This window comes from Podarcis raffonei, chromosome 1 (assembly GCF_027172205.1).
Source record: "Podarcis raffonei isolate rPodRaf1 chromosome 1, rPodRaf1.pri, whole genome shotgun sequence".
Lineage (NCBI taxonomy): Eukaryota > Metazoa > Chordata > Lepidosauria > Squamata > Lacertidae > Podarcis > Podarcis raffonei.
In genome coordinates, this window is record NC_070602.1 from 9515882 (window position 1) to 9534461 (window position 18580).

The 18580-nt window shown below is 43.0% G+C and overlaps 1 protein-coding gene across 1 annotated transcript in view; it reads left to right on the top strand.

Moving 5' to 3' along the window:
- HIF1A (hypoxia inducible factor 1 subunit alpha) overlaps window positions 1-11635 on the top strand; it is a 40177-nt gene extending 28542 nt beyond the window's left edge. Inside the window, exons 7-15 of the mRNA XM_053403545.1 lie at window positions 1102-1208; window positions 1745-1892; window positions 3683-3903; window positions 4093-4373; window positions 5138-5263; window positions 5627-6000; window positions 7029-7143; window positions 8186-8312; window positions 9762-11635. Of these exons, the coding sequence (XP_053259520.1) occupies window positions 1102-1208; window positions 1745-1892; window positions 3683-3903; window positions 4093-4373; window positions 5138-5263; window positions 5627-6000; window positions 7029-7143; window positions 8186-8312; window positions 9762-9913 (1651 nt within the window). The 3' untranslated portion in view covers window positions 9914-11635. The remainder of the gene's footprint in view (window positions 1-1101; window positions 1209-1744; window positions 1893-3682; window positions 3904-4092; window positions 4374-5137; window positions 5264-5626; window positions 6001-7028; window positions 7144-8185; window positions 8313-9761) is intronic.
- Window positions 11636-18580: the final 6945 nt, after the last annotated feature.

The window sequence follows — 18580 nt, forward strand, 5'->3', positions numbered from 1 at the left end:
TGGCCTGGGACCTTCAAGATGTTTTTATTTGAAGACCGTAAGTTTCTCTGTGGGGCATACCAGGAATGACTTCAGTGGAAGATTGCTTCTCCATGTGTCACTTGCCCCAAAATTTGCTCTGGAAGGTTGAAGGGACACTCCCCACCCTCAACATATTATTTGGGTAGGGGGAGCAGAGGGCAGGGAAGTTGCACTTGCAGAAGTCATTTTGCACAAGCAACAATTTAGTTGGATACAGCCTGAAAAGGGCATGATGAGAATCTTGGAGGGCCTTTGTTATCAGTGTCTTGGTTAGCTTAGGGAAGCGACTTCCCCATTTTTTGAAAAATGAGTTATTTACAGGGAACACACAGGCTGGATCTAGACACATCAAAGAAGCGTTTCGGTTTAAAGCAGGGGTCAGCTACCTTTTTCAGCCATGGGCCTTTCCACCGTCCCTCAGACCATGTGGTGGGGCTGGACTATATTTTGAAAATAAATAAATAAACGAATTCCTATGCCCCACAAATAACCCAGAGATGCATTTTAAATAAAAGCACGCATTCTAATCATGTAAAAACACCCAGCAGGCCTCACAAATAACCCAGAGATGCATTTTAAATAAAAGGACACATTCTACTCAGGTAAAAACACACTGATTCCCAGACTGTCCGCAGGCTGGATTTAGAAGGCGATTGGGCCACATCCGGCCCCTGGGCCTTAGGTTGCCTACCCCTGGTTTAAAGCATTGTAAATTTAAAGAGGGAAAACAGGTAGAGAAAAACAGGACTCCACGTCGCCATCTGGTGGCACAATGTTATATCGCACATACAACACATATAAATCACATTTTCTTTACCAGTCGAGCTGAGTCCTAATTTAATATGGGAAGTGACATTAATTCATATGGCTGTTTCAAAAAGCCACAAGCCACTTATTTGCTAATGTAGCTAAGCAAGTAGTTTGTGTTTGTTTCAGTAGCTCGCAGACTGGCTGTGGTTTTCCTTGAAGTCACCTGCCCTTGTTAAAAAACAAAATACCTGACCTTAAATAAAGTTTTATCTGCCCTGCAATATGTAGAAATATTACTGAATTAACATCCTTTCCCCCTTTTGTTTCAAGGATTACGGAACTGATGGGATACAACCCCGATGAGCTCCTGGGTCGCTCCATATATGAATATTATCATGCCCTGGACTCTGATCATCTGACCAAAACACATCATGACAGTAAGTGAGGGGGGTGTGGTTTAAGAAATGAGATAGTTGCAGGCTGAAGTACACTCTCTGTTGCTTACTTCCAGCTATCATGCGCCATAGTGCCAGCAACATTCTAAAGGCTATGGATTGTTTCACTGTTAACCATTTTAGACATTGCCTAACAATGTAAATAATTCCAGTTACAGAAAGGTAGCCGTGTTGGTCTGCCATAGTCAAAACAAAAAATTTTTTTTCCTTCTAGTAGCACCTTAAAGACCAACTAAGTTAGTTCTTGGTATGAGCTTTCGTGTGCATGCACACTTCTTCAGATACACTGAAACAGAAGTTGCCAGATCCCTCTATATAGTGAGAAGGTGGGGAGGGGTATTACTCAGAAGGGTGGTGGGAATGGGTGATTGGCAGATAGCTGTGATGAGCCTGTTGACGACTCTTAACGACTGCAATAGCTCTTACAGGAAAAAGCAAATTCTTACAGGAAAAAGCAATAGGTCTTACAGGAAAAAGCAAAAAGCAAATGTAAATAATGTGTGTCTTTCTGCTTCCAGTGTTCGCTAAAGGACAGGTGACCACCGGGCAGTACAGAATGCTTGCCAAACATGGGGGCTATGTTTGGGTCGAGACTCAAGCAACCGTCATATACAACAATAAGAATTCTCAGCCACAGTGTATAGTGTGTGTGAATTATGTCTTGAGGTGAGCTTTCTGTGTTACCTGTGGGTATTTAGGGGTGGGTGTTTTTCGATGCCAAAGATCAGTCTAGTGACATCAGTATGCCTAAACAGCCTGGCTATCTATCAACCTACCTACCTACCTATCATCTATGTAGTTCATGGTATTTATTTTCTCTCTCTCTCTCTCTCTCTCTCTCTCTCTCTCTCTCTCATGCAATACTGTTGCCTTTGCCAGCAAAATATATCTCCTTCCATTTTAAGGGAAGCTATGAAAACCTGCCGTGTGAATACATAATTCATATAACCCAGTTTGTATGTGTGTTTGCCCATTTTCATATTATGCTGTCAGAGATGCCCAAGGAAATTGCTAACAAGGCTAACTAAAAAATGGTAACATCTTGAGTTGTACCATAGCTTCTTTATTCCTATGGATTGCCTCATTCTGTATTGGGGGCAGTTAAAGCGTGTGTGTACACACACACACACACACACACACACGTGTGATATTCACCCAACGTACATACATTTTTATAGCTTGGATTGTGCCTGAATTGTGCTGCATATATATTAAAAATGAAAAACACCAGTAGACACCTGTATCTGTAAATGCATCCTAGTCTGCTTGTGTGTGTGCAGTCCAGTCCATCATGCAGACTCCCACAGGGCATTAACCCCATTAATACAAATAGCGGAACTGCCATTGCAGGGAACATGCCTGGGTTAAATGTGTGCACATGCCACCTGCACCCTCTATCTGCCTTGCAATTTAATCATTCTCTGGAACTCAAGTACTGTGCAGCATTCAGAAATGGAACACTTAATGGACCCACCAGTACCTATTAATGCCTTACACCATTGTGTATGTTAACACCCATGTGCATATGTATTGCGTGCATGTGTTGGGGGCGGGGAAGGGTAAATGATGCTCAGTTGAGCCATGGAGGGCAATGTTCTGTGAACAACCACTGCGCCTGTGGTGAGACCTCATAGTGCATGCTCTTAGTATATAGTGCACCAAAAGAACAATCTATAGAAGGATGCATCTATATTCATTAACAGAAACAGATATCTGTCATACCATATTTGCCTCTTCATTAGGGCTTTTCCAAACAAGTAGAAAGTTGTTTTTGTTTTTTAAAAAGGTTCTATAGAACTCTTATGTTCTACCTTAAAGGTTGTAGACTACAAATATCTTCCTATCTTATAATGCTTAAATATATAAAACAAAATATATAGGGAGAAACAGCTTATCAACTGTGTAGATGACTACAGTGTTACGGCTTCCATCAAGAGAACATATCTTGGATAAATCAATGTGGCCTGAGATGTTACACTTTGCATACTAATCTCTATTTTGTCTGCATCCTTCAGATTTGTTCTCATATTGCACTAATCCGGAAAGCCTCTTGCCAGGCTACTAATGAACATGTCCAACCCAGTCTTACGAGTTTGCTAACCACTGAGTTCAGGCTAATTCCCAAGTAAGTGTTGCAGTGGTTGTAGAGTATTGTTCTGGGTTCCTCAATGAGGAGATGAGTAGCAGGAGATCAGTTTCCTGGAAAAGCAGCTTGCCCGCTACTAGCAATCTTTCCCTGCAATGTGCAGCCATAGGGGGAAGAGTTTGATGTGTTCTATAGGTAGGTGTGGTCAGTTCACCATATGGACTGAGTTAACACCGTAAAATACTCTCCAACGAGCAGGGGTCCTGTGGCAGGAAAGAGATAGAAAGTGTTGGAAGCCACTAATGTGATAAACTTAGGGAAGCAAAGGCTACAAGGTGCTCTCTAACATTCCTCCTCTTCTCTTCTGCAGTGGCATTGTTCAGGGCGATTTGATTTTTTCACTCCAGCAAACCGAGTGCATGTTGAAACCAGTGGATTCCCCTGAGATGGGGATGATCAAAATACTGGACAAGACTGAACTGGAAGACAGCAACAGCCTCTATGAGAAGCTTAAGAAGGAGCCAGATGCGTTAACCTACCTTGCTCCTGCAGCTGGAGACACCATAATAGCGTTGGATTTCAGCAATGATGGTGGGTGGGTGTTTAATTCAGGCAGCCTTCTGACGGGCAGAGTTGCCTATGAAGTACATTAAAAGCAAGTGACATGTTTTGCCGGGTGCCCTCAGGGTGTCGCAAGTGTAATATGTGCTGGATTTTTAATGAGGCCCTTTAAGGTGCGACGCAACACTTAGGGTGATGACTTTTCTTTAATTTTTGTAGAGTCTGATGAGCAGCAGTTTGATGACGTTCCCTTGTATAACGATGTAATGCTCCCCTCATCCAGTGAGAAATTGCAGAGTATAAATTTGGCTATTTCCCCTCTGCCTGCTTCCGAAGCTACAAAGCCGCTCCGTAGCAATGCGGACCCAGCACTCAATAGAGAGGTGGTGTCCAAGCTGGAGCCCAGCACAGAGCCCTTGGATCTTGCTTTCTCCATCCGTCGGATGCAAGAAAAACCAGATACTCCTTCTGATGGAAGCCCCAGCCAAAGCCCACCTGAGGTTAGTCATCTGATAATCTGCTGCAGATCTGTAATTTTTAACTGAATCTCTGTTGCCCGACCTGTAAATAAAATATCTATTTTCAATGTCAAATTTGTCAGCTTTGTATCCCGCCCTTCTTCCAAGAATCTTGGGGGCAGCATACATTTCACTATCACCTTAAAACAATCCAGTCAGCAAAACGTGATCCAGCACGAAATAATGCAACAGGAGAGCTAGACAAATCAAGCTCCTTTACGATCACAGAAGGCTGATTTATGTTGGTCCATCTAGATCAGTATTGTCTACTCTTGAATGGTAGCTGCATTCCCAGGATTTCAGACAGGTCTCTTACTCAGCCCTACCTTGAAATGCTGAGGATTGAATCTTGCAGAACAGCTCCTCCTGCTTCATTTGACTCATAACAGATGGCGGTTTAAGCCAAGCCTTTTGAGCTGTACAGAATTCTGCCATCTGACAACTTGCAACCCTTCTTTACTGATGAGCAAAGGAAAGGATTACTAGATTGAGGAGGAGATTTTAGAAAGGTGATTTTTAGTGAGGGTGAGGGGGGGTGTCCCTTGAATTCGGGGATATATTTATGACATTAAATATGTGTGAGCTGCAACAGCCACGGGCTGCGTGGTCCTGGAATCTTGCAGCATCCTGATTACGGAAGCTCTAATGCTTTGCATTGTGGGGAAATCTTTGAACATGGACCACTTTTAAAATTGGGTGAGGGAAATGCACAGTTTGTTGAATAGAAGTGTGGATTGTCTTTACAGCCCAGTAGTCCTCCTAATGACTATTGCTTCAATGTGGACAGCGAGATAGACAGCGAGTTCAAGTTGGAGCTGGTGGAAAAGCTATTTGCAATAGACCCAGAGTCTAAAAACCCATATTCTATGCAGGTAAGCACGTTGGAGGAAACACTCACTTTTTAGGCCTCCGTTGTGGCCACATTCAGTTTTTATAGATGTTTACTAATAGTGTGAGTGTTAACCGGCAATGTTTTTGATAGAACTTGTGTGACCTGGAAGCTGGAATGCTCAGTTCAACCTGGGATGAGGGATAAAACACAAGAATTGTGTACATAGCCGTGTTGCTCACTGTGTCTGTTCATTTAAATGGGGCTCCCACATTTGGAAATGACATGAGGTTTGGAAAGCAGCAATTTTTGGTAGATGGGAGCCCTAAAGCTGGATCGACCATCACTGCAGTCTTGACTTCCCTGTCAAAAGATGCAATTACACTTTCTTGTGCTGACATTTCAGGAAACTGATTTAGACCTGGAAATGTTAGCGCCCTACATACCCATGGACGATGACTTCCAGCTGCGTTCCTTTGACCAGCTTTCTCCGCTGGAGAGCAATTCGGCAAGCCCTCCTTCCAAAGTGGGCACCGCCACGGGATTTCAGCCTGCCGCAGACAAGATACTACCTGCGACGGTCAAACATGAGGATGAATCGACGACACTGATAGCTCCTGTTCACATCGTCATAGAAGCCAACAGTGCCCCAGCATCACCCTATGCCGAGAATCTCAGTCGAACGGCGTCTCCAGTCAGAGAAGGAAAAGGCACGACAGAGCAGAAAGAGAAGCCGAGTCCAGGAGTGCCAAACTTGTTAACAGTCACGCTGGGTAAAAGGTAGTTTGTTTGTTTTTTAAAAAAATATATGTTGCCCACTTGATCTTAAAACCAGTCACATAGCTCAGTCGGTAGAGCAGGACACTCTTAATCTCTGGTTCGTGGGTTGGAGTCCCACACTGGGCAAAAAAGGTTCCTGTATTGCTGCAGGGAGTTGTGTACTTTTATCACAGTTGACTTGATACCTATTGATTCTTCTACCAAGAAGATTTAGGTTTCAGCCAAATACTGTCCTATAACACAATTCCAGGTTTAGGCTTCAGGTTATCAGTCTTTGCCTGGATAGTTTTGATCATGACTAAAACTTGCACTTGTATGGTTTGCTTGAAAAAGACTGTGTGCTCCTCTTCCTGGCACCACTTACTGCTGCTGGTAATGCTACCCTGGACAAAGTTTCAGTGACTCTTCCATAGGTGCCAAACTTCTACACAGGAACCCTGAAACTGGTTGCAAGTTAGAGCCAAAACAGAAAAGCAGGAACTTTGTATGATGTCTTCATTGCCAGACTATTTCTCCCCTCCACCCCCAATGTCCTGATTATTTCATATGCATTGGGAATATTCTACATGGGGGAACGTGCAAACCTTTGATTGCACCACTTCCTTGGCATCAGTCTGTCTCGGAAGTTGCTTCAGTCTTACTGAGGTGCAGTTGACCTCGTACCCCATCCTGTTGTTGACTGACCACTGCTGGTCATGTACACATACCCTGCCCCAAACCTTTGAGCATATCCTAAAGGCTGTCCTTACTCTCTGAAATATGGTCTTCAGGTCTCTCTGAACACTGTATTTTCTCTCCATGTGATCCTAGATGTATGTAGCTATTCAATACTCTTCTTTGTGTTGTACCACACACATCAGTGTTCTGTGAATCCAACCCCCTTGGAACTCACATTTTTACAAGCAGGAAAGCATTGTGGAACTTACTTTTTTCCCTTTTAAAGCCATGACACACATGCAGTTGGTTTTAACACAGGACATTTGTCTGGAGGGGAGTGGGAATTAACCTTCTGAACTTGTTATTTTCAGTAGATCAACTGCTGCAGCAAATGAAGAAATTAATCCAAAGTTAATAGCTCTGCATAATATTCAAAGGAAACGGAAAATGGAACAAGATGGCTTGCTTTTCCAAGCAGTGGGCATTGTAAGTTTTTAAATATACAGTCCCTCCCTATTTAAAAAAAACCATGAGGTTGTTGCTTTTTTAAAAAAAGCTTAAATTTTCTACAGTGGTAACTTAAATCAAGTTGTAGCCATGTGGTCATGGTTCTGCCCTTCATATCAGGTGATGGCACAGTTATTTGAACATTTAAAAACAATCAGCACCATTTAAAAACAATTCAGCACCACTGAACCAAAGGCGTTCCTTTTTAACATGAGTTCTCTTGCCTCAAGACCCTGGAACGGATTTGGCAGAACAAGGTTTCGTGGGCTTGCACTATCTCCTCTCCATTCCCCATTGGTCCATTACCTGGAGCTGATGTTTGTAGCCTGGTACACTTGCTTGCTGTGCCACTTGAACCATACACTTAGGGTGACCAGAATTTATATAGACAAACCCACACCTTAGTTACTACAGTTCAGAAATTCTAGCATCAAACCCTTACGATTTACCAGCAAGTCTGCACAAAATCTTGGGCCAAGGAGTCCATTTAATCTCATTTTTAAAGTGGGGAAGACGGGCGGGTGCAAGTGAATAGCTGAAGGCAAACATTTTACAACATTCCAGAGAATTATCATTTTTGAACTTTTTGTTCACACCATTAGCCCAAAAGTCTTGTTTGGGGTACGCCGCCTGCCTGATCCTATGCATTTCACATGGGAGAGAGTCCTAAGTCATTGTGCATAGGATTGTAGCCATGAGCCTCAGAGATAAACAACGGTCAAAGACCAGGCTGAAATTTTATAGGTGGTGTATCTGGCAGCAACTATTCCAAGGTTGTGTGTATGTGTGGCGGCCTTCACCTGCCCCTGTTGAAGCCTCATCAAAATAAACAGGATGTCCCTTTGCACAGTTTATTGTTCCTAAACTTTTATATTCAGATTTTTTCCTGCAAAATACTGTTTTTTTAAAAAAGGACAATTTTTACACAGCAGCTGGTTAACTCAGTAGTATGTCTGTATGGTATCTCTGTGGTTATATTAATTGGACTTTTCTCTGTGTGTTTGTGTGTTCATTTTTTAAGGGCACATTACTGACGCAGTCAAGTAGTCCTGGGGGAAATGTGTCCCTGGCTTGGAAACGCGTAAAAGGATGTAAATCTAATGGGCAGAATGAGGTGTCGGAGAAGACGGTCATTTTACTACCATCAGGTCAGTGGCTGTTTATGGAGCAAGACCAAGTCAGGTGCTCTCTCTTTTCCTCCCATTGTTAACTCAGAGATGTGTGACCCCCCCCCCCAAAATAATAATTAATAATACTGAAATGAATGGGGAAGCCAAAAAAGGAGTTTCCATTAACCTTAGGATCCAGAGCCCTGTCTGGGAGGGACAGAATTTATCTGCTCCTTGAAGGGAAGAACCGTGGCTTCTGTATTTCCTCCCTACACATTTGGACAAAACCTGAAGCAACAGAAAGAACGCATGTCAGTGGCTGAGCATCCACACTGCATGCAGAAGGTTTCATGTTCCATCCCTGGCATCTCCAGGTGGGGCTGGGAGAGACTCTGCTGGTCTCTGTAGACTGGGGGTCGGCAAGGTTTACCAGCCATGGGCCGGATCACTCCCACAGAGATTGTCCATGGGCCGGACTGGCGAAGCGCGATGCCGGAAATCACGTCTGCGCATGTCCGCAGCGCCGGAAATCGCTTCTGTGCATGGCCAGATGCCGAAAATCGCACTTGCACAGAAGCGATTTCCAGCATTTGGACATGCGCAGATGCAATTTCTGGTATTTGCGTGTGCACAGACGCCATTTCCGGCACCACTTGGCGAGTCGCCGCACTTCGCTGGTTTAGTGCATCGCGCGGGGGACTTGCCGAGCAGGCGGCTCAGTTTGGGGGCAGCTCGTGGGCCAGTAAAATGGTCTTCATGGGCCACATCTGGCCCATGGGCCGCACGTTGCCGACCCCTGGTGTAGACAATCCTAAGCAATGGACCAATGGCCTGACTCCATACAATACAGCTTCCTGTGTTCCTAACATAAAAGGAGCAGGGTGAGAGAACAAGCCCTTATTGGTGTAACGGTTACACGAGGGCCTTAGTTTTGTGTCTACCTGGAGGGCGGTGAGGAGAGGGCGGATGGGCTGAACGTGGGTATTTGGAGTCAGATAGAAGAAATAGTTTGTGGAGGAGAGAGGAGGACTAAGCAGCTACTCCCCACCGGTGTGTTTTGCCTAAAAATAATTAAGTCTTGCAGCCAGATTCTGGGCCTAGAATAGCTGGGTTCTGCAATCTATGTAAAATGTGCATCTTTTTAGGATAGGGGTGGGCCCCATGACCCTGACTATTTGAGGTCTTACTCAGTCATCAGTCTTTCCTCAGGAAAGACTGCAATTTCAGGAGGCACTGCCCACACCCTTTTTCTGGGATATATTTTCATAGCCATAATGGCTAGAAACTTGTTTTCTTTGTGTGTTTTGTAATAGGAGTCCTGGTCCCACATTCAGTGCTCCCCCCCAATCAGAAAACTGCAGCATGCACACAGGGCAGTCTAGCAGACCTCACGCAACTTGTATTCTTTCGGATTTGCCAAACCAGTGTTAACCCTGAATAATGTATGTGTTTTGTGCAAGTTAACACATGCTTCCTTTTCCCTTGCAGATATAGCAAGTAAACTTCTAGGGCAGTCCATTGACGAGAAGGGACTCCCGCAACTTACCAGCTATGACTGTGAAGTAAACGCACCCATACAAGGCAACCGCAACTTGCTACAGGGTGAAGAGTTGCTCAAAGCCCTGGATCAAGTCAACTGAGCTTTCCCCACACGCAACTGTTCTGTTTTCTTGGACACTGGTGACCCACCACCTAAAAGCAGTCTATTTATATTTTCTATATCTGATTTTAGAAGCCTGGCTACAAATACTGCACTAATTCAGTTAGTTTGGTTCTGATCCCCTTTCTACTTTGGACAGTCTTTTAAAAACAACAATGTTCTTTTATGTAACAACAGTAACTTGGCTAATGGTGCATTTTTTTGGTACATAAACAATCAAAAGTCCAGTATGTTTAGAACACACTTGCAATGGCAGCTTTGAAGTAGGCACCTTTTAAAAAAGTATTTATTTTTTATTTTGGATCAAGCGTTTTTGTCACTGAAAATATTTCTATCAAGTGAATCACCACCGTGGTGAAACTGTCTAAGCCTTCTCTCACGTGGTTGAAGGCATTGTGTGCTCTGATGTTCAGATAAATTTTTACTTTACTTTTTTTAAAGAAGAGAAACATTTCTTTGCAGCGGTGCATTTGTAGCCACAATCGCACAATCTATTTTCTTAAGAAAATAAAAATGAAATGCCAGCAGTTCCTCATGCAATATATACTGCATTTATAAAGCTAGTTTTTAAAGAAAACATTTTTTTTTATTTCTTTTCTCTTCCACTTGTTTATGTTTACTGCCTGTGAAATCATGTAGAAATTTTGGAGTAATTCTATTTTTTTGTCACGTTGTACTCGAAAAAGAGGGTTCTTAAATGCTGTGTTTTAATGTCCGTGTATGGTTCGGGGGGGGGGGGGAGAGCGTTCGATCTGGAGGGGCTAGCAACATTTGGGGCATTTTTAAGTTGCATAAGAGATGACCAGGGAGAGGATTATAAAATTATGATTAGTCGTGGAGCAAGCAGATAGGAGATTCCCCGCTCCTTTTTGCAATATTTAAACTCTGGCTTTCCCAGTGAAGATTGTTTCAGGACAGAAGGCATTTCTTCACGCAATGCATTAATTCACTGCGACAATGGGGTGGCGGCCATTGGCTTATATGGCTTTTTAAAAGATTACCCATGGAAGATAGGCCTATTGGTGGCTGCCTGCCACAATAGTGGAGTGTAATCTGTGTTTGGGGGGGCGGTGGACCTCTGAATGCCAGTTTGCAGGGGAGGGCTGTTGTTGTTTTCACGCCCTATTTCTGGGCTTCCTCGATGCATCTGGCCGGACCTTTGGTCTACTACAGTAGGGATCTTCTTACGTTACGTATGTGGATGAATTATCTTTTAATTGAAAAACAATGTTTCTAAAGTAGTCGCTTTGCCACCTCTGCAGGGAGAACAGTCCCCCCCCCCGCCTATAGCTCTAAAAGTTCATGCTAATATTGTGTACCTAATAATTGAATTTTAATGTTCCAATGACTCTGTTTGGTAGAGGTAATCTTTCAAGCAAATCGTAAAGCATCCCTGCCTTGTAAGCAGAGTTGCCTAGTTTCATCATTCAGTTGCTTGGTAATAATTGATGTTTTGGTTTTTAATGCACCTTGTTGCTATTAACATCCATTTGTTTATTTTTGTTAACCATAGATTTCAGTAATGCTGAATATATTTTAGGAACCTTTTTATTTAGGTAATATGTCACAAAACATCTTCGTTTCCTTCTTTGTGCTGTATAATAATTATCCCTCCTCCATTTCTTTTCCCCCCCTCTTACGTGGTTGGATCTAACACTAACTGTATTGTTTTATTACATCAATAAACTATATGTGGACCAGGCCTGCAACTGAAGTGTATATATCTGCAGATGACAGTTAATTTCTAGTGTCTATAATTCTTTTCATTGGAAGTGGTCTTGCAAGTGCCTTTAGTTCACATGTCAAATTTACTTTGCCACCGTAAAGTTGCTGAAAGTATAGAGCAGTGATATAGGATTGGATGCGTTTAAGCTTCCGGAATTCATGAAGCTTGGGCTGGCAGAAGGATACATATCTGCACATGTATATGTCTATTCAGAAGCAAGCGCCATTGTTTTCAGTAAGATTGCTATGGGGTTGCAGCTTTGATCAGACAGGACAATTTCTGGACATCAAGAGCTGAAGAGGTTCTAGTATTGGAACAGAACTGAAACAACCTCCCACACTTGTTTAACCCAAACGTCACTCATAGTTAACTGCAAAGTTCTCCGTTTACCCCAGTTAAACTGATGGGGGTGAGGAGGAAATATTGTTGCTATTTGGGAATCAGAAATCTTTGCCAGGCTACTGAAAATCACATAGATCTACCAGTGGTTCCTAATTTACCTGCTGGCCAATGCTGCTGTAGACCGCACTGAAACCACGAAGACACAAGACACATTGGGTAGAATTCAATATCACGCTCTTCCAGACATTCATCTGTGCAAACATTCCTGCTTCCCAGTGGGAATGCTTCTTTCCTTGCCATCCCATTTCTTTTGCAGTGCCTGCTTCATGGCATATGTTGAAATATTTGCTTAGGATGCTCTCCTATACACACAGCATTTAAAAAAACAACCACCCCAATATTTTTCATCCAACCTGGGTCCTGGGATTCTATACCGAGAGCACCCAAATACCACACCAAGAAGGTTTCAGCTAGCAAGCAATAATGCAGGTGAAGCTTTTATGTGCAGTGCGTCTTCTATCATCTGAACACATTTGTGTTTCAGCCCATTCTACTGTGAAATCACTGGAACAAACTGGAAGTGTGCCAAAAGCTATGGAATTCTAGAATCACAGGTCACCTGGAACGTACATACCTCAGTGGACTGAGAAATCATGGAAGAAAACAGCATATTCCAAAATAGTGGGAAGAGATTGCTGGGTTTGTGCATGCTCCATGCTGCTGAGGCAGTATTACAGTTGCCAAACGGAAGTCTTCAACTTTGTAGCTGTTCCACACAATGACTAACATGAGGGATGTTAGCTCTAGTAGTAGCCAGTATTTTAATACTGAACATGCACATGCTTAGTCTGCACATAAGCAATCCAAATTCTGCAGCCCCTAAACTTTGCACAATATACAGTGGTACCTCGGATTAAGTACTTAATTCGTTCCGGAGGTCCGTTCTTAACCTGAAGCACCACTTTAGCTAATGGGGCCGCCTGCTGCCACTGCACCGCCGGAGCACGATTTCTGTTCTGATCCTGAAGCAAAGTTCTTAACCTGAAGCACTATTTCTCGGTTAGCGGAGTCTGTAACCTGAAGCGTCTGTAACCTGAAGTGTGTGTAACCCGAGGTACCACTGTATTCTGATTTTGCTAGTCGGAAGAAAAGGCAAGGAGCTGTCCTGGTCACTTGGTGATTATTATTTTTTTAAGAAAAAAAGAAAGCCACATTTTGTGCTATTGAATTTCAGTGTATGCATAATATAAGGGAATGCTATGCTCCAAGCAAACTAGTTCAGTGGTCTGTTGGTTTCTCCACCATGCCTGGCAATGTAGCCAGTTTTGGACATCACACAAATCTCCCACACGTCAAACATAGCCTAGGAGTACAGGAAGTGTCCCTTAGAATTGGGGATACCTTTCTTTGCACATCAGAGCCCTGATTCAGTTTCAAGAAACAAGTGTCACATGCTTGTGTGCAACTCTGAATTTAACTATGCTATCTTAGCTTAAGTCTGCTTATACATAACTGACATTTGAAAGTGAATTCCTACACACAACCAAATATAATGTATGCTATATTGTATGATGTCTTTCTGATGTTAGGCTAATTCTTTGCATCTGGAATAGCTACCTTAATTAGTTTCAAGTAACTGGCAACTTAAAAGAAAATGTATGTACAGATTGCTGTGCTGACCAGGTCTCATCTCATCCCTTTACAATTTTTATAAAGCACAACACACTATCTCATATTTAATACATTGTAAAATGTAACGTATTGTTCTTTAAGAAACCGCAATCTGCCTGCTGACAATGTTTTTTGTATGTTTTAATCAGTTTCTTCTGTTCTTTCATTACTTCCCTTCCCAAATATACTATTGTCAGTCCATTAGAGAAGTTCAGTAGCAGAAATGAGAGCAAAGTTGCACTCTCTTCATATTGACTAAGGCTGCAACTTAACTTAACTCTACAAGCCAGCTATTTATGGCAGTTCCAAATAGTTTTACATTCTTGGCAATGATAAGGCAGCCCTCCATCTGTGTGGATTGGGTAGTCCGTCGCCAAACCATTTCCCTAAACAGGTGCAAAGGAGAATGGGGATTACTATACTCTGCTTTTAATAGCTTGAAAGCCCATATGAAGGCAACACACCGCTTTGATGATTCTGGAAAACCAGTATTCAGAGGTACACTATCACCAGCTGTGGAGGTTCCTCATGGCTATTAACCACTAGACTAGTTCTCAGAGAACAGGTCTAGCCCCCTTTAAAGCAATATTCTGAGCCACAACGTTTTACCCGCCCAAATTCCATCTATTCTATGCAACTATTAAAAGTACATCTAGAGTTGCCATATTTTGAAGAGCAGAAAAGAGGACACTATGACGGCCATTCAAAGCAAATAAACGTGTCTCAAGCGCATGGCAACCCGACCTAAGTGCACTCTACTACACCTCTAAAACCGATCTCTGATAACCCACTATTATACTTACCCGGGATGGCGAGAGAGAGAACCGGTTCTCTTAAGAGCGCTTTTTTAAAAATCCCCTCGCCGCCTACGTACCAGGTCGACCATACAAAACAATCCCTTAAGAAGGAGGCGTACGAGGAGGGAGACGCTCCCCAGATAGCTGCTCCCCATCCTTGCTGGCTGCCGTGGTGTGTGCCCTGCTGCGCCGGCTCCAGCTCCGAGCTGAGAGAGGATGCAGGAGGCGGATGCAAATGAGTCAAACGTCCCTGCCGCTCCCAGCCAATCGGGTCAGCCGGGCCACGCCCCCTATACGTGCGGTCCAGCACCCGAGACGGAGCCGCGGGCGTCTCCCGCCGCTCCCCTCCCTGCATCAGCGAAGAGGGTTCCTTGCTTGACTGCCCTCCTACGTGTGTTTTGGCATGTTGGACTCCGCCTGCATGCGATGGGATGGCAGAGAGGGGGATGCGGAGTCACCGCTTGATGACCCTCCCTCAGGGCGCTCAGTCAGGATGCGTCCCCATCACTGAACGCAGCCCTGGGCATAGCGAGGGGGGCAGCTGCCCCTCCTAAATCAAGTAAATGAATAAAAATACTTAACTAAAAGTAGAAATAATCAGAATAGTTGGAACTTATTTTAGTTTTAGGTTTTTTTAAAAAAAGATGAAAAAAGGCGTGTTCTTTGTAATTTTGCAAAATATACTTGCTAACCACATTAAAGGTACTCCCTGACGTCAATTTTTTTATTTAGCTTCCTAGTTTCCAAACACTGAGGATTTTTCTGAGCACTTGGGGAGCAAAAGAAAGTCATTTAAAACAACTGTTGTTGAGACGTTTCGTTCTGAATCTGCTAGACAGAGCCAGACAGAGGATGATGTCAGGGGGTGTCATCCCCCCCCCAGGCACACCTTACATGGGAGCAAGCAAAGAGAGATTATGTAAAATGCAGGAAGAGGAGAGTGAAATCAAGTGGCTGTTGTTGTTGGGCCACTGTCCCTTTTGCCCCTAGGGACCAGCTCCGGTTCCTGTTTATGGAGGGAAAAATGTGTTAGCTAGTTTATTACAGAATCGACCCAAATAATTATTATACATTGATGATGGAGGGGAGGGACAGAAAGCACTGTGTCAATTCTCACGAACTGGAAACTGTGTGTCTAACTAATGTAGCCTTAATGAGTAATAGTCTTTTTTTATTTTTTTGCAGACACATAATCCTGCTGATTCATTGTGATTAATAAAGATGCATGGGTCCCAGATTCACCCCCCCTTTATAAAACACTAGGGAGCTGCTGCCAGTCAGTGCCAGAAAATATTGAGTAGATAAACCAGAGCAGATTATACCGAGCAGATTGACCCTGTCTAAGGCAGCTTCCTATGTTCACTGTTGAATTCAATAGGAGTCACTTCTCTTTTTAATGTATTTTTTATTAAATTTTCTGTTTTACAATTTCAAATAAACATTTTACATACTTTAAGATATTCAATGACTTCCCTTCTTCTCTTTCCATGGTTCATTTTGCATATCTTACATCCCTGCATATTTTACAATAACTATTCCAATCGGTTTTCCACTATTACATCCGTCAAAAATTATTTACTCTGTTGAATTTATCTTAATGCTGCCAGCATTTTCAGCTGTACACAGTTATTTCCCATATACTTAATAAACATTTTCCAATCTTCTTTAAACGTATGTTCTTCTTGATCTCTTATTCTTTATGTTAAATATGCAAGTTGTGCATATTCTGTCAACTTAAGTTGCCAGTCTTTAGTTGGGACCTCACTCACTTTCCATTTTGGGGCTAACAAAATGCAGGCTGCAGTTATTGCAGACATAAATAACCTTTTCTGACACCCGGGAATTTCAGTCTGGGTTATCCAGACTGGGGATGGGGGGGGGGGAGTAATTTAAAACATTTTGTTCAGTTCATTATAAATAATTTCCCAATACTTTTTTTCCTTTTTACATGTCCACCACATGTGAAAGAATGTTCCCTCTACTTCTTTACACTTCCAGCACTTATCTGATTATATGTCTTGTAAATCTTAGCAAACCTACTCGGAGTTAAATACCATCTATGAATCATCTTCAAATAGCTCTCTTTCAAAGAATAACATGCTGTAAATTTCAAGTCGCTTTTCCAAGGTTTCTCCCAGAGGCTGAAATCTATGTTGTGTCCTATATCTACTGCCCAGTGCATCATTGAGGCTTTAACTAGCTCGTCTTTTGTTTCCCATTCTAATAACAGGTTATACATTTTAGACAAAAGTTTGTGTTTGTTTTGCAGGAGTTCTTTTTCGAATTGTGAGCTTTGGTCTGAAAAACTATTCAAGGATTTAGCAGGATTTACTTCTCAGTAGATACAGGATTGCACTATCAAATAACTAAGTGCAGAACAATCCTATATGTCTTGCCCTGCTCCCCTCCCCACGAGTGTGTGATCAATGGATTTTACTTCCTAGTGTGTTCAGGACTGCTGGCTAATGGCACTATCCTATGTCTCAGAAGAGCCCTGTAAGAAGTAAGCTCTGCACGACTGCCATTCTATGCATACATGTCTGTATCCCAGTGAGGCTTGTTCTTGTTGTTTAGTCGTTTAGTCGTGTCCGACTCTTCGTGACCCCATGGACCAGAGAACGCCAGGCACCTCTGTCCTCCACTGCCTCCCGCAGTTTGGTCAAACTCATGCTGGTAACCTCGAAAACACTATCCAACCATCTCTGCCGTCCCCTTCTCCTTGTGCCCTCCATCTTTCCCAACATCAGGGTCTTTTCCAGGGAGTCTTCTCTTCTCATGAGGTGGCCAAAGTACTGGAGCCTCAGCTTCACAATCTGTCCTTCCAGTGAGCACTCAGGGCTGATTTCCCTCAGAATGGAGAGGTTTGATCTTCTTGCAGTCCATGGGACTCTCAAGAGTCTCCTCCAGCACCATAATTCAAAAGTATCAATTCTTCGGCGATCAGCCTTCTTTATGGTCCAGCTCTCACTTCCATACATCACTACTGGGAAAACCATAGCTTTAACTATACGAACCTTTGTTGGCAAGGTGATGTCTCTACTTCTCAAGATGCTGTCTAGGCCTGTCATTGCCCTTCTCTCAAGAAGCAGGCGTCTTTTAATTTCGTGACTGCTGTCACCATCTGCAGTGATCATGGAGCCCAAGAAAGTAAAATCTCTCACTGCCTCCATTTCTTCCCCTTCTATTTGCCAGGAGGTGATGGGACCAGTGGCCATGATCTTCGTTTTTTTGATGTTGAGCTACTACTCAGTCTGAAGCTCAGTGAGGCTTACTTGCAAGTAAACCAGCACAGGATTACAGTGTCATCAAATCACATTTCCCATGGTAGTCCTTTACACAGAAAAACAGCTTTTTTACTTGGTGTGCTCGACAGACAGCTATTGATTTCGTTTTAGCAGAGGATTAAATGTGGGTTTAACATGTTTGCATGCAGAACCAATGTTCAATTCGGTAGCTTTTTCGTGGGAGAGAAAGATATACTCAGACTGCAATCCTAACCATGTTAACTCACAAGTAAGTCCAGTTGAATTCAGTGGGGTAGTGAATTCAAAGGTAAGTGAGGTTAGGACTGCAGCCTAAATAAATGAGATGGTTTACAAAGCGGTTTACAAAAAGCAAAAAACCAAGGAAATCAAGAAGAATTTACAACTGTACTTTAAAACCCAGACGTTTAGAAAGTTTGCGTGAGTTTTTCATTTGTTTTAAGTCTATTCTATTGTGGTTTTTATTTTATTTTTTGTAAAACCGCGTTGAGGTTTTCTCTGCAGTCAAGCGGCATGCAAATTTTGCGAAACAAAGAAATAAAAACACACAAGTTGATAAAACACCAAAAGCTCATTAGGCTAGTTATAGAGGCTGCTCTTTTGCAAAAAAAAAACCAAGCAACCTTATTTGCAGCTGCTACTGCCCGGCTCCCAAAACACCCTTTTAAACCATCGCCCAGAGGCGGGGCTAAGGAGCTCCAGACTCAACCAAAGAGTCAAGCAGAAAGAGGTGGGAGTTCAGTGAAGGGGCGGAGCGAGCAGCTAAACCGTGGCTCTGATTGGCTGTAGTCGCCCACCTCCGCTTCCGAGAGCTCGATTCTTAAAAGGGCAACACGCACATGGCGAGC